The sequence below is a fragment of the Hyaena hyaena genome, unplaced genomic scaffold (genome assembly GCF_003009895.1).
Source record: "Hyaena hyaena isolate Hyena2069 unplaced genomic scaffold, ASM300989v1 scaffold_319, whole genome shotgun sequence".
NCBI lineage: Eukaryota > Metazoa > Chordata > Mammalia > Carnivora > Hyaenidae > Hyaena > Hyaena hyaena.
The window spans coordinates 1068449-1085015 of record NW_024080951.1 but is presented as its reverse complement, the minus strand read 5'-3'; the positions used below and the strand labels follow the sequence as shown (position 1 = coordinate 1085015).

The 16567-nt window shown below is 43.9% G+C and overlaps 1 protein-coding gene across 1 annotated transcript in view; it reads right to left on the bottom strand.

Annotated features, from left to right (window-relative positions):
- PCNX2 (pecanex 2) overlaps window positions 1–16567 on the bottom strand; it is a 300964-nt gene that overhangs the window by 214023 nt on the left and 70374 nt on the right. The window contains exons 10-12 of the mRNA XM_039248833.1: window positions 15180–15325; window positions 6529–6682; window positions 6410–6442 (exon numbers count right to left, since the gene is read on the bottom strand). Coding sequence (XP_039104764.1) covers window positions 6410–6442; window positions 6529–6682; window positions 15180–15325 — 333 coding nt within the window. The remainder of the gene's footprint in view (window positions 1–6409; window positions 6443–6528; window positions 6683–15179; window positions 15326–16567) is intronic.

Below are 16567 nucleotides of genomic sequence, written 5' to 3'. Positions count from 1 at the left end.
GCATCCCCTAATAAAATTCCCCTGCTCTCCAATTCCTTTTTTCCCATACGAATCAATCATCAGACCCCTGAGGATTGCTTTTTCTTTTCCTCAATAGCAAAAATTCCACTAGATCCACTAGGTCAAGTCTGATCAGTCTTTTTTTTTTTTTTTTTTTTTTAAAATACTCCTCCAATGATTTCCCTAAAATGCCCTGGGGAAGGGGGGGGCGCCCCTGACATCCGCTGTGGGGCATCCGGAGGCTGTCTGCGCATGTGTCTGATTTCCTACCAGCCCCACCCATGTGTACAAGGTCTGGGCCCCACTGGGGTCGCAGCGCAGCTTCTAGAAGGGTAAAGGGAGAAAATCAACACTTCCGGAGACCCCATCTCTGGAGAATCATGGTACACGTGGTTAAGGAGACACGGCCATTAGAATCAACCTCATAGCAAGACAGCGGGCTGGTCAAAGGCTTCAAACTTGGTAAAAAAAAAACAAAAAAAAACAAACAAAAAAAAACACATAAAATTTGTTTATTGTAAGGGAAGACGGGGTATTAGAGAACCTGGGGTGCAGCTGGGCCTCGCGGTGAGTAAATCAGGGCTGTCAACAGCCAAGTCACACTGCCACCATCCCACCTCTGCTGTCTGCAAGTGCCAGCCCTGGGCTCTCTGCACCCTCAATCCACAGGGCAGGAAAGAGACCCCTCATACCTATGGAATCTGCACACGTTCTCCTCTGGCCATATTCAGGGACCCATTATTTGTGGGCCAGTGGGAATGGCAAGGGCGCCAAGAGCTAACATTTGTTCTGCCTTTCCTGTGCCCCAGGCACCATTCTATCCACATGGCCAATCCTTGGGACACACAAAGAAATACTTATTATTCTCGTTTTGCCAAGGGTAAACTGAGGCATAAGCTTTAATAGTAATTTTTCACGAAATTAAGAAATTTGTCCGCGGTTTCCCAGACAGAAAGAAGTATGGCAGAGCAAGGTTGAGCGTGGCCTCCTGGCCTCCTGGCCACATGTGGGCCCCTAACAACAACCGGGCAGAGGAGCCCATTGGGCACTGGGCCCTTCCAGGCCCAAGGACCCTGCCTGATATCACTAAATTTCACTCATAATTTCCATTCTTGAAACGTATAATGTGAATGTGACTCATGTGAAGCAAACATAGAGAGAGCATGAAGAACAGCGTTAGTAATAGTTGGGGGGTGTTCAGCCCAAATGTCCATCAATTGATCAATGGATAAAGAAGATGTGGTTTACATACACAATGGAATACTACCTGGCAATGAGAAAGCATGAAATCTTGCCATTTGCAACAACGTGGGTGGGACTGGAGGGGATTGTGCTGAGTGAAATTAGTCCATCTGTCCAAAGGCAGATATCATAGGTTTTCACTCATATGTGGAACTTGACAAACTTAACAGAGGACCACAGGGGAAGGGAAGGAAATAGTTTCAAACAGAGAGGCAGAGAGGGAGGCAAACTGTAAGAGGCTCTTAAATACAGAGAACAAAGTGAGGTTGATGGGGGGGGTGGCGAGAGGGGAAAATGGGTGCTGGGCATTGAAGAGGGCACCTGTTGGGGGGAACACTGGGTGTTGTATGTAAGCGATGAATCACGGGAATCTACTCCTAAAGCCAAGAGCATGCTGTACACACTGTATGTTAGCCACCTTGACAATAAATTATATCAAAAAAAAAAAAAGACTTTGAACTCTAGAAGGTAGAGAGGATTAATGTAGAACATTAACGGCATGCTCTGCCCACCCCTCTGGGGCACTGTTCACTGACGTGAACCCCTATTGTTAAAACAGGAGTTGGCTGTTTCATAGTTTGTTACCATGGTACCAGTTTCTTTACTCAGATACCTCTTTGCACCTGGTGATGAGTTCTTTTTACTTTAGCATTAGCCATTCAGTGGGCCGGAGCATTTTTAACTATACACTTCAGTGCTTCTTGAATGTAAAGCCAAAGGAGGAAAGGTGAGGAGCAGGCACCCACTGCCCTACAGACAGTTGAGCCCTGGTAAAACCAGAGTCAGTATTTATTCTGTGACTCACACTTGGGGTATATACGAGAATCCAAAGCACTTGAGGGAAAGCAGTATAGGCGATAAGCAGCAACCAAAAGGTCCAATAATTCCTAACAGCTGACTATTAAACTGCTACTTCAGGAGCGCCCAGGTAGCTCAATTGGTTGAGTGTCCAACTTTTGGTCTCAGCTAAGGTTGGGATGCCAGGGTCATGGGATCAAGCCTAGCTTCAAACTCCATGCTGAGCGTGGAGCCTGCTTAAGGCTCTCTCTCTTCCTCTGCCCCTCCCCTTCTCCCTTCCTCTCATTCTCTAAAAATAAAACAAATATAAATAATAAAATAAAATGCTACTTGAGTCTAAATATGATAGAGATTTGACAAGTTACTTTAAAAATTGAAAAGATACAGGCAAGTGAGTTTCTGAAAGCTTAGTTTATAATTTAATTTAGTTTATAATTTAATTTCACAGAATGATATGTTTTGGGGCCAATTTCATAGCTTTCAGGTCTGTAAATCTTGACGAATGGGTCAACGCAGTTGTCCAACCAAGGGGGTGGTGAAATGGTCATCAAATGGCACCCAGCCACTCTACCACCTTCTATTTTACACTGTCCCAGGTAACCTCAGTATTTCCCTCAATGACAGTGAAAGACAGGGGGAAGGGTGATCGCCTAAGTTCTGCCCTGATTTCACGGCAGAAATTCAGTACAAAAGAATTCAAAGAAAGCAATTTGGCACGGCTCATGTCGTAAAGAACACTATTTTTTTGAGCAAATGAAATACACAACCAAAGCAATAAACCTAATTTAACTTTCATTCGACAGCCACCAAGACTCGGTTGACCTTCTTATTTCAAGGATTGAGGACTGAGAAATATTTTTATAGGTCATTCAATATCATTCCTCTGATAAGCACCATCCCACCCAGGTGATCAAGGTCAACACTGACAGCGGTAAGTGACGTAGACAGTACATACCCTCAACATACGTGATGAAAATGGCCTTTCCCCTCTATGGTCTTGCTCCCAAAATCCTATAGCCCCAGTCTAATCATAAGAGAGACATCAGATAAATCCCTACTGAGAGGCAGTCTAAAGTCCCTGATCAGTACTCCTCAAAACTGTCAAGCTTATCAAAAAATAAGGAAAGTCTGAGAAGCTGTCATGATAAATAAATGGAATGTGGTATTCTGGATGAGGTCCTCAAACAGAAAAGGCACATTCAGTTAAAACTAAGGAAATCTGAGTAAAATATAGACTTGCATTACTAATAATGTATCAACACTGGCTCACTAATTGGGACAAACGTGGCATACTGATGCAAGAGGTACATAAGTAGGGAACTGTGTGGAGGGCTTGTGTACTGTCTTCCCCAGTGCTCTGCAAATGTAAAGCCATTCTAAAATCAGAAGAGTATTTACAAAAACCATTCCTGGTGATTCAGGAAGTGGTACCAAATGTCTTCACTGTACAGCAGCCATCGTTCATTGAGTAGAACACATAACAAGATACAGTCCTTGCCCTTTGGAGTTTATACTGTGAGCAAGGAAACAAGATAAATACGCAGAGTGGACGGAGAAAGGGAAAGCAATGTTTACAGAGGACTTAGTATATTCGAGGCCCTGCGCTGGGCTCATTACATATATTGTCCAATCCAGTCTTTACCAACTCCAACCGAGGGCTCTCTTATGCATAGTTTACCCACCAAAAAGTTGCCAAGATTTGTCGAGAGCTTCAGCAGTACCAGATCCTGTGCTGAGCACATGAGTACCATATCTTGTTCAACGGCCTTACAATCCTCTTTCACTATTTCCTCTCTCACGAATGAAAACCCTAAGATGCAGAGAACTAACCTGCCCAAGATCTCATAGTGTGTACGTGGTCAGGCTGGATTCAAATCCCTAAGCCTGCATGTTACCCCAGCGTTTCTCATGGATCATTTGAGATCGCCACCACCATCATCACTGAGGGATCGGGGGAGGCAGTACATGCAGATGCCCAGGCGCTGCCTCAGCCACACTAACTCTGAGTCCCTGCAGGTGCTAGGGAACGCACCCGAGTCTGGTTCTGAGCAGGAGATGACAGGGTTGTTTTCTGCTGCCTCTTATAGATCCTACTGAATTTTGCTTCCCAGATGATCAGTGATTACTGCTGGTTAGACCCGTGTACACATCTGGGTAAGCCAGTTTAAAGCCTCATCGTCCATCCGCTACTTTATTACCAGTCACTCTGGCCCTAGTATCCACCTGAACCATCATTCTTTAAGCTCTCCTAGACCTGTTTTCTTTTATAACCAGACACATTTCTTTTGGGCCCAGGGTCTATTGTACCATATCTATTAGCACATCATTAATTCTCCCTTTATATCTGAAATATACAGTGTGATGCAAAACTGTGGCTATTTTTTGCTATCTTCTGATTGTAACAACTTGCTCAAAATCTGCCACCTGTGTGCTCCAGAAGGAAACAAAAAAGAAAAGTCAGTCAATCACATTCAGGGCAAGAATTGCCTGAATTTGTTAATAACCCTTCCCCCCAACAATTGTACAAAACAATGTTGTATCTGGAAAGCACTTTGGTGGTTCCTCTGAAGACCGGGTCTGACATTGGCAGCAGGCCTGAAAGCCATCTCTGCGCCCAGCCTTGGTTTGCTCCCCGACCACCTCCTCACTGAGGCGTCCACATTTACAAACTGGAGATAAAACGAATCCACCTTCTAAATGCCCACATGGTTCAGTCAGATTGCAAGAGGAAACATTTTGCAGCTACCATATTTTCTCTCCCCACCAGAACTGTTAAAAAAAAAAAAAAAAAAAAGCCAAATCAAATCAGAGACCCATCTACTTAGAAACCTGTATACACGAATAAATAAACACATGCCTGGCTATGTCTTGTTAGGACAGTAAGAGAAGTCACCTCTTAACTCTCTCACTGTGACATGCTTGCTTGGAGAAAGGAATAGCGGCTTGACCGAGTCCTCAAGGAGCCAGACCAACGGAGACAATAATAACTGTAACCTAGAGCGATGACACAGGGCCGCTGCTAACAGACAGGTCAAACCCATGGGGCTTATTCAGCTGTCCTCGCCATCCACCTTTACTAGCATCTTCTGCATTACTGCTGCAGGTACACTCGGGAAATGAATGTTTAATAGCATATCACACCCCTCCCCCAAGCCACCCAGGAAAACAGTGACAGTGAAGTGCCGTCCCTAGAAAGGAGGGCTTATTTACTGAAGCAGAAGGAGAAGATGTGGCATCCAGGGTGGGCTCGAACAAAAAAGTTCAGAGCTCCACATCTCCGCTCCACCACCTAACCCAGATTTCTGACGATAATCACAACAATACATCTTAATACCCTAATTATGCTGCTTCTACTCATCTTGACATTCAGACTCCAGAATAAAAAGAAGATGTATTATATGTAAACCAATTACGGGGAACAGAGGAATTTAACAAGATAGCAATGTATGCCATGTGATCGTCCAATTATAAGCTTTTCTTAATTACTATGAGCTAAACATGAGCTCTCACTGATTTAAAAGCAGTCCTAGATTCTGCATATGAATTTTTTAAAAGCACAGTGGAGGGAAGATCAAGCTTCCTTTCTCTGGTTTCTTGGGGACCCACAGCTCACCCTAACAAAAGAGGGAAAGCCCTCTACAAGCTGAGAGGTCTGCCAGGCCAGGGCTTAGAGCAAAGGCATGTGGGAGCCAGGGTACCTGCGGGGACAGTACCAGACCCTGTCGCTCAGCACCCACAGGTCAGGATTGGTGAACCCAGGGTCTCAGCTCCAAATCAGCCCAACATTATGTGAGAAAATCAAATTCAACAATACTCTTGAAAATGTGGACTCGGAGGAAATTAACTTCATGTAAAGAGAATAATGGTTCGTGCTCTACAACTGAAATGACCACTAATGATAGCTCCCACCTACTAAGCAATGTCTCTGTTCCAGGCACCGTTTTAAGGAATTTCAATAGATTATTTAATCTCTACAGGCATTTTTATCATCCTCATTTGCGTGCAGAGAAACAGAGATGTGGCAAGTACCCCTATCTTCTTGAGAGTTCCACGTTTAAGTGGAGGAACCAGGAAACCAAAGCAGGCCGTCTGACTGCAGAGCCTGGCCTTGCCCCACAGGGCTGCGCGTCTGCTCTGACATGCGTCCAGCGGGATAGATAAGACCCTCCCACCCTTTACTCCCCCCACACTGCCACTCACACCACGCTCTCAGATCGAGTCTGAAATTGTCAACCATGCATTCATATTTCTATTTATATACGCAATAGATGCACACTGATATGTGTTTTGCCTCCTGAACAGATTTTGTTCCCCTCTCTTCAACACAAGCAGACGAAGACAAGCTACTTGCCTGTTACTCGAAACTTACGTGTATTGGCGAGGCGGGGTCAGGCTGAACGCTCTAGAACACAAATCAGAAGTGTCTGTGTCATCATCTCATGATTTCAAGGATATATTAGTGATGGTAAGAATTAGATGAGGTCTTGCCTTTAACAGGGAATACTGGCAGCTGGCCATGACAAGGCAGAAGAGGAGCACCCACATGTCTTTGCAAAAGCCTTGGTTCAAGGTCAGAAATCCGAGTAGGGAAACCAGGACAATGAGTAAAACTGCCAGCACGTTTTCCTTGACATCTTCAGTCCTGGGGAAAATAAATAAGAACCAAAGAAGCAAAGGGTGAGTCTGTTTCTAAAGAATATGCCTGAATGCTTCTCAAATGACCGACATCAACAGTAGAATAGCTGGCTGTTTAAGCTTTTGAAGTCTGCCTTTGTATGTAGTAACAGCATTTTAAGGTGTCTTTCTTTCATTATTCTTGTATTTTATAAGCAAAATCCCTGTTTTAATCCCAGACTTCTGTTCTTGAAAGAAATGAAATATAATTCCATTGAGTCTCCCTGACCACTAAGCTGGGTTTCCCGCGGGGAGAAGAGTTAACTATTCCACCTACAACAGTGAAAGGCGTTTCAGACAAAGAGCTGTGGTGGTTCCTTTATGGGGGTGGGGGAGTTGCATTAACACCTGGTGAAAGCGGGAAACCCCTTCCAGATACAATCTCCTCCGCCAGAACCTGTTTCCCAGTTTCTTTTTTTTTTTTTAAATAGTTTATTGTCAAGTTGGTTTCCATATAACACCCAGTGCTCATCCCCACAAGTGCCCCCCTCCATGCCCATCACTTCCCTTCCCCTCTCCCCCACCCCCATCAGCGCTCAGTTTGTTCTCAGCATTCAAGAGTCTCTCATGGTTTGCCTCTCTCCCTCTCCACTATTTTTCCCCCCTTCTTCTCCCCCACGATCCTGATCCTCCGTTAAGTTCCTCCTAATCCTCCTATACGTGCAAACATATGGTAGTTTTCCTTCTCTGCCTGACTTATTTCACAGGAGAGCAATCCCTGGAGAGCTGATGTGCAGAGGGCCTGACTGGGGTGGTCACGACCACAGTCTTACTGTGTGGCGTTCTCTTGAGTGACCTTCCCATAAGAGGTGTGAGAGGCAGAGGCGGGCTCATGGGAGGCGGGCATGCTGTCGCTGGGTGTGAAGGTAGACAAGGTAAGGGAGCTTTAGGATGCTGAGACATGGGGATGAAGGTTGGCTCTTGGAGGCTAAGTAGGATGGGGGGGGGGGCACGCAACAAGGACAGAGGAGGCTGTTAGACAGGTCCAAGCACTTGGTATGGCTTGGTACTGACAACGTTTGAAGACGATCAGTGGCTGGGACTACGACTTTAGAGGTGAAAGACTTCTGTGGGAGGAGTCTTTCCATGCAGGGCATAGCGATGGGCAGAAGAGGCTGAAATGGAGTGAGGGAGGACGGTGTGGACCACAATGTCAGGAGTTCAGATGGGTCAACCCCAAGAATGCTGAGCATATTTTTTTTAATGTTTATTTATTTATTTTGAAAGACAGAGAGCATGAGCGGGGGAGAGGGGCAGACGGAGTGGGAGAGAGAAAATCTTAAGCAGGCTCCACACTCAGCACAGAGCCCGACATGGGGCTCAACTCACAAACTGTGAAACCATGGCCTGAACCGAAATCAAGAGTCAGATGCTTAACCGACTGAGCCATCCGGCTGCCCCCAAAATGCTGAGCATATTTTTTACCTCACCAGTTGTCGCTCAGCTACATACTGGTCTCTCCCATAAAAGATTTTCAGAAAGGGACTGGCAAGCAGGCACTCCTGTGTGTTTTCAAATTAATATACTTTATTTTCTAAGAGCAATTTCAGATTCACAACAAAACTAAGGGAAAGTACAAAGAGTTCTCACATAGCCCCACCCTGAAGACAGACACACACACACACACACACACACACACACACAAACACACCCCTGCCCCCCCCATCGACATCCCCCACCGAGTGGTATATTTGTTTCCATCAACCAACCAACACTGACACATCATTATCAACCAAAGTCCATAGTCTACGTTATGGTTCATTCTTGGTGTTGTACATTCTATGGGTTTGGACACATGTAATGAAATGTATCCACCATTACGGTATCATGTAGACTATTTTCACTGCCCTAAAAATCCTTTCCTGCCTCTTTACCCTGCTTTCCCCCAACCTCGGTTCACCACTGACCTATCTTTTTACTATCTCCATAGATTTTCCTTTCCAGAATGTCATAGAGTTGGAATCATATGGCAGGTTGCCTTTTCAGGTCAGTTTCTCTCACTTAGTAAGATGGATTCCGGCTTCCTTCATGTCTTAAATGGCCTAATAGCTCATTTCTTTTTATCACTGAATACGATTTTAGTATATGGTATATGGATGTACCACGGTTTACCCAGTCACCTATTAAAGAACATCTTGGTTGTTTCTAAGTTTTGGCAACTATGAACAGAGCTTCTATAAACATCCATGTGCAGGTTTCTGTGTTAACCTAAGCTTTCAACTCATATGTGCCAAGGAGCATGACTGCTGAGTCCCATGGTAAGAACGTGGTCAGTTTTGCAAGAGGCCACCAAGTTATCTTCCAAAATGTCCAGGCCATGGAGTCCCTCTAACTATCAATGGGAGTTGCTGCTGTTCCACATCCTCACGTACACTCGGTGTGGTCTGTGCTCTGGATCTGGCCATGGTAATAGCTGTGTAGTGCATCTCACTATTGTTTGCCTTTACAATTCCCCAATGATATATGATGTGGAATATCATTGTGTGTACTTATTTGCCACTTGTATATCTCCTTTGGTGAAGTGTCTGTTTATGCCTTTTGCTTATTTTTTAATCAGGCAATTGAGTTGTATAGAATCATGATGCACAGAAACGTGAAGAATTCTGACATCATACTCCAGTTGAAAATTAAAAGGAAAAAAAAAAAACTTCTGGGGAGACCAAAAGTATATTTGGTGGAAAGGGAAATTTATGGGACTTTTTTTTTGTTTTACGCTATGTTCTTTTTATAGAGCTGAATATATTTTGTTAGTTCAGGTCCATAAAGTCTATCATGTATTTTTTAGTGTTCTCATAACATTTCAATGTATACTTAAAGATATTTAAAGGCTTAGGAATGTTTTTTAAATAAAAAATTTCAGGGGCGCCTGGGTGGCTTAGTCGGTTGAGCGTCCGACTTTCGCTTGGGTCATGATCTCGCGGTTCATGGGTTCGAGCCCCGTGTCGGGCTCTGTGCTGACTGCCAGCTCAGAGCCTGGAGCCTGTTTCAGTCTCTGACTCCCTCTCTCTCTGACCCTCCCCTGCTCACGCTGTCTCTCTCTCTCTCCTAGAAATAAATAAAACATTTAAAAAAAAAAAAAAGGCTTGAGACATAACAGCCAATGTGATGTATAAACTTTAAAAAAATAAAAATAAAAATAAAAAAAAATAAAAAATTTCAATTAAATGAACAGACATTTATCCAATTTAAGGGGAAAAATAATGTTGCTGAAAAATATTCCCCACCCCCCCAGTTTCTCCTCCAGCACAACTCCATTCCTCTCCCCCAGAACCCCATCACTCCATCCTCATGGCTCCTTATGCATCTATATTTCAATATCAGGTTAAAAAGTTTACTCACTGGGCAAGGAGTATTGTGACTAAGGCAGTGCAGATAAGTCAGAAAGATTTATCTGGAAGAGGCTGACAAGACACACTAGAGGGGAACCAGAGCAGAGTGAGGATAAACAACACCCCAAGGGAGAAGTGACGAGGGTCTGGGAGGGTGGCAAGGCTGGGAAACCAGAAGGGCAATGTGACTTCAAGACACAGCACAGAGCAGGGCAGAAAGGACTTGAATGGATTGTGCACAGTGAAGGGTTGACTGAAAGAACAAAGAAGACCTCAAGATAGTGATCTGGGGAAGAAAGGATCATGGTAGCGTCAATGGCAGAAGTTGGGAAGGGGAGCTGGTTTGTAAAGGGAGGTTGATTTGTTTGGTCATGCAGGAGTGCTCAGCACTGCTCTAGAGGCTTGGAATACACCAGTGAGCAGAACTTCTGGAGCTTTCCTTCCAGAGGACCGTGGCATGAAATAAGTAATATGTGCACAACATAAGGGTATTAGAGAGCATTTGAGGATGATTTGTGCAACAAAAAATGGTTAGAACAAGGTGAGAAGAATTATGGGTGTGTGGGTAGGGAACTGCTGTAATTTTAAGCAGGAAGGTCAGGCTAAGCCCCACAGAGAGGTGCTACTTGAGAGGCGAGGGAACTGGCCACGCAGATATCTGAGAAGAGAACAGAGGGAACAGACAATGCAAAGGCCTTAAGGCTGGAGGAGCGCCTGGCTTGGTGAAGAACGGCAGGAAGGCCTGTGTAGGTGGGAAGGAGTCCGTGGCAGGAGCAGGGGGGAGGTCAGAGAGCAAAGCAATGGCTAGAACATGGGGACTCTGAGGCATTCTAAGCACCTTGGCTTTCATTCATGAGTGAAGTGGGGGGCACCGCAGGGTGGTCAGCAGAACAGCGTGTTACAATATTGTACAGGAAGGGGGTGCCTGGGTGGCTCCATCGGTTAAGCGTCTGACTCTTAATTTCGACTCAGATCATGATTTTACGGTTTGTGGGATCGAGCCCCATGTCAGGCTCTGCGCTGACAGTGCAGAGCCTCCTTAAGATTCTCTCTCTCCCTCTCTCTCTGCCCCCCCTTCTACCCCATATCTCTCCAAATAAATAAATAAAATTAAAAAAAATAAGAACAGTGTACAGGGAGAACAGGTTGAGGCAGGAGGTGCTACTGCAGTGACCCCAAGGAAAGATGAAAGTAGCTCAGACGACAGAGGTCACATTAAAGGTAGGAAGATGCGGCAGATGTATCTGGAGAAACAGTGAACATAATTCCCTATGAGAGGCTGAATGTGGGTGTAAAAGAAAAGAAGTCTCAAGGACTGTGGTCATGAGATGTCAAGTTGGTAGACAGATAGACAAGTCTGCAATTCTGGAAGCAGGTCCAAGTGAGATATAAATCTTAGACACTGGCACCTCGGCGGTATTTAAAGCCATGAGACTAAATGCAATCAGTAAAGAAAAGACGGTAGACAGAGAAAGAACGGAGACCAAGGGCTGTGCAGCACCCAGCATCAAGGGGTGAGGAGGCAGAGGTTACCTGCATGGGTGACTGTCCATGGGCGAAGCAGGAACCAACTAGGCAGAAGGAAAACCAAAAGAGAGGTTGGTCCTGGAAGCCAAGAGAGGAAAGCATACCAAGGAGGAGGATTGGCTCTGTCAAGGGCTACAAATGGGTCTAGTAAAATGAAGACTGACCAGCGAGGTCAATGATGACCTGGACAAGGACAGTGTTGGAGTCAGGAGAGCAAACATAATGGGCTTATGAGGAAATGAGAGAAGAGAGGTGGCAAAAATGCACAGACAGGTCTTCATGGAGTTTTGCTGGAAGAGAATATAAAGACACTGGACAGTGGCTAGTGAGAAAGTCGGCCAAGAGGACTTTTAAGGATGGGAGAGACGAGAGCATGTTCTCAAGATGGTGATGATGATCATGAGATCATTTGAGGAGCATGAACGATTCCTCCCTACACCCCCCCTCCACACACATACACACAGGGCTGACTCCTCACCTTATTTTTATCTCAGTTTGCATGTTTCTTTCTCAGGAAAGACTTCTGCAACCACCTGTTCTGACATGGTGTCCCTTGTCCCCCAGCTTCCTCTACCTCAGGCCTTTATGTGTGTCTTTCATGGCACCTCTTCTACTCTGCTACTTTAGCCTTTCTCGTGCAGTAGAATGCCAGCCCCGTGAGGGTAGGGACCATGCTTGTTCCACTCACTGTTCTGTTCTCAGTGCCCAGTTCAGAGTCTCGCATGGAGCAGGTGCCTGGGGTTCGGGTGGTTTTTCCTTTTACTAAAATTGTTGAATGAATGAAAAAATGAATAAAATGATGCCCACATAGGCAGCTTTTTATTTTTGTTTCTTATTTTATTTTAGGTGGTAAAGTAGAGAAATGAAAATAAAACCTATGTGTTTTGCAAGACGGGGTAATAGCATAATAAAAAAATATATAAGAGAAAATAAAGGAGATTAAGGACAAGTCCAAAAACACCTGAGTAGAATGAATGCTAAACTGAAAGTAAACAGAAGATGCTGCAATTATAGGAACCATAAAGGTACAATCAGAGAATAAGGAAATATTTTCAAGGAAGATCAGCCTGAGTTCCAGAGTAAAGTTGAAAACAATCAAGCAGAAGGCCTTAAGCTATGCGAGTTTATAGCAATGATCAGCTCAAATTCAGTGCTTTTAATTCACCAATTTCTTCTACTTCCTAACAAACCCTTACAGTTTGTTTTTTACTATGCATAACTTCCTTATAAACTTTAATTTGGCAACTCAAGTTCATGAATCCATGGGGGGATTTTAAATATAATGTCCCTCAATGAATATCAAAACGTAATTTATTTATACCTTTTGGAATTTTACAATCATCGTAAAAAAATGTAAAATGTATTACGTAGTTTCCTGCTTTCTTAAACAGACCTTTTAGATCATCACTGTCCTAAGGGATGCCATAATACAGCCCTACCCTGTACTCAAGGCTATGCTGAAGTGGTGACTTCTCACTCCTGGAATCTGTATTGTCACAAAGCTCCAGGTGACTCTGATCCACGGTCCTATCTGGGGAACACACTCTCCCTGCAAAGGCCCTAAGCTGTTGGTTTTTCTAGGTTAGAGTTTGGGTTTTTCTTCTTCTGTCCTTGCTGTCAGCTCAGGGCTCATGTCATCTGATTGCTCCCCTTAACTGACTGTGAACTGGAAAACCAGATCCCGCCGTGTGCCGGGAGATGCCTGAAACTAGGCATATACGGGCTCTGAAAACACGGCGATTTCTCCTACAAATTAAGGGCCTAAATGTTAGTGTCTGGACTTGACAACATCTACTTGGGCTATGCAAATTTTACTTGTATTTATTTTTCTTCTTTCTGGGTTCTGGGCCACATTTCAGGTCATAAGAGCAGTAACAGCAACTAATGTTTAAAGGACACTTTCCCAGGCTAATTTGATTTAAACCTCATAACCTCCCTGTATATAGATGATCCCCATTTAACAGACAAGAAGTTGAGGTACAGGGAGGTTTCACAGCATCCTCAGATAAGTGATGGCACTGGGCTTGATACATGGGAGCTCCCCGAGCCTGCTGAGCAACCCGTGCATAAGGCAGTAATGCCATCTCTACACATCCCTGAAAACTGAATTCAAACCTACTGCAACAGAAGTGATTAAAACTATAAAACTATAAGCTTTTTAAAACTGTGAGCATCTTCTGCATCATTCTTTCCCAGACCTTAATTAGATTTTCAGTTTATCTGTTGCCACTGAGTGCATTTAAATAACACATCCAGAAATCTACAGAAACATTTGTTTTTAGTATGAAGGGCTAACACAAGGTAGTCCAACTTTCAGGAATTCCTCTGAAACAAAAAATAAAATTAATATTTCAAAAAAAAAAAAAAGACCCAAAACTGCCTCGTCTAACAGGATGTATTATTTTGGACGATTTGCGTTATGTTTGAAACTTAAGTGTCTGCCCCTGGGGTGACACAGTGTTGTTAGAAAAACCATTATAACTCCTTTCCCTGACTTGTGGGTCCTGAAATTTACTACTGTAATTTTGCACGACTATAGTTTTGTAGTATGTGATCACACCGTTTAAGACATTACTATATAACAAGTAGTCACTGCGGGACCCACCATAGGAAGGCAGGCAGGCAGCGTTCCCACTACCCCCACTGGCTGCCATTTGACTGTGAAACTCCACATTTGCTGATGACAGTGTCAGTAAAGGCGTCCTGAATTTTCTTTTCTATTTTATTTATTTTTGAGAGAGAGAGAACATAGAAGCAGCAGAGAGAGAGGGGGACAGAGGATCTGAGGCAGCTCTGCATTGACAGCAGAGAGCCTGATGCACAGGGCTCAAACTCACAAACCGTGAGAACATGACCTGAGCCAAAGTCAAACGCTTAGCCGACTAAACCACCCAGGTACCTCAAGGCATCTTGAATTTTCAAACCAACACTCCCATCAGAACTGCAGAGCCCCTGGAGATGAAAATCCCGTCCTTTGTATATCGTGAGGTCGGGGGTGGGGATGGATATGGGAAGTCCCCAACCTGGCCCCACCTCCACCATGCCTTCACTAACTGGACCCTCTCTCTTCTATCCTCCCCGCCCACTGACTGCATCTCCAGCCCCGCTTTTCATTTTGGCAAACAATAGAAAGAAGAGATGAGAAAGAGTAAAGGGGTTTAAAGGAAAGATTAACATTCCAATGAGTGTATCTCAGATAAGAGATACACTACTCCCCACAGCTGCCAGCGAGAAGAGCTAGAAATCACGGGGCTTCATCTGCCCTCCTCTCCCCATGCCCCCATCCGGTCATCCAGGCCCCGCACTACCCATGAACCTCAAGCCCTCCTACAAAATGTGGCAAGCCGTGAGTAGACCAACACATAATACCATCCCCAGACCTGACCTTAAATCTGAACTGCTCTAATCTCCTACTGTAACTGCTAAATTACAATTTCTCCAGTGGTCAGGATCTCACGGATTCGCCTTCGGGTTTCCAGCACAAAAGGTATACATCTTGAAAATGTTCCAGAGAACCTTAGCAAGTGGCAATTTCTTTTTTATAAGCATGTGAGTACACTGTTATGCCCCCATTGTGTCTTTCTTACATTTGCGTGCTCAGCGGCTTACCGATCAAGTAACGCCAACAAGGTGAGTCGATCATACCAGACTTTAATCCACTTGCCAGGGAAAATGATAAACTTGTAAAACTGCTCTCGGTTGAATTTTCCTTGTGTCGAAGAACAGGACAAGTCTTCCAGATCCTGACTCAGATGCTGTTAGATACCAAAAGAAACAACAGAGGAAAGGGTTCATACTGACGTGTTATTGTCATAAGCCGACCTCATAGTAGAAAAGTATAGAAAGCAGATGTTCAAATTCTGAAATGTAAACCAACCTATTTCATAAAACAGGGTACTCTAAGAGAAAGATAATGATCAAGAAAAAGGGTCTTTCTTACCAACACACTTCCATTCCATTATAATGTACCATTAAATTTATACTACTCCCTTCAAAACACTGCTGTTAATTAAGGACAAGAAACTGCCACGAAAATAATTCTCATAAAAGATCAGAACTTAACTAAAGATCTTAAATGGCTTAATTTTTGAAAGGTATGCTATTTAATGCACCATTGGAATAAATGTTTAAATTTTACTGAGAGTAAAAAGATTTTCATTGCCAATTTTGTAGGTCATTGGGGAGGCCTGATATAGGAAAAAGCGGAAATATCTATAGAAAAAAATCTAAACCAATAAAATAGAAACAGAGGAAGATTTAATTCCAGGTTCAAAATGGTTTAATCCCAAATCCATTTCTGACTGGCTCAATTCTTGTGGAGAATAATTTAATTTTGAAAAAAAATTGGTCTTAATTGACTAACATACTTAATGAGAGACTGGCTCAAGGTTGGGAATAGGAAAATAAAAAAGAATATGGTGGACTCAGTCTGTGGCATCCTATTGCCTGTAAGAAAACACCTTTAGACATTTAACTGTCTCACAGACTCTAAACCAGATGCTGAATGCATTCCAGGGTCCGACGTGGGGCTAAATCCCAGGAACCGGGAGATCATGACCTGAGACCAAATCGAGTCAGGCACTTAATCAACTAAGCCACCCAGGTGCCCCTAGGGTACCAGGCTTTTTAAAAATAAATAGCTTCTGGGGCACCTGGGTGGCTCAGTCAGTTAAGTGTCCGGCTTTTGGTTTCGGCTCAGGTCATGATCTCACAGTTCATGGGTTCGAGCCCCACATCGGGCTCCTTGCTGACAGTGCAGAGCCTACTTAGGATTCTTTCTTCCTCTCTCTCTGCCCCTCCCCTGCTCGCTCGCTCTGTCTCTCAAAAATAAATAAATAAGCTTTAAAAAAAAAAAGCTTTAAAAATAGTTTCAGTCGATACTAAATCAATGCAAATATGTATCTTTTAAATGTATGTAGGGTATCACAAAACCCAATTCAGTGAATAGCTGTGTGGCTATGACCCAGTATAACAAAAAGGGCATTACCACTCGCATA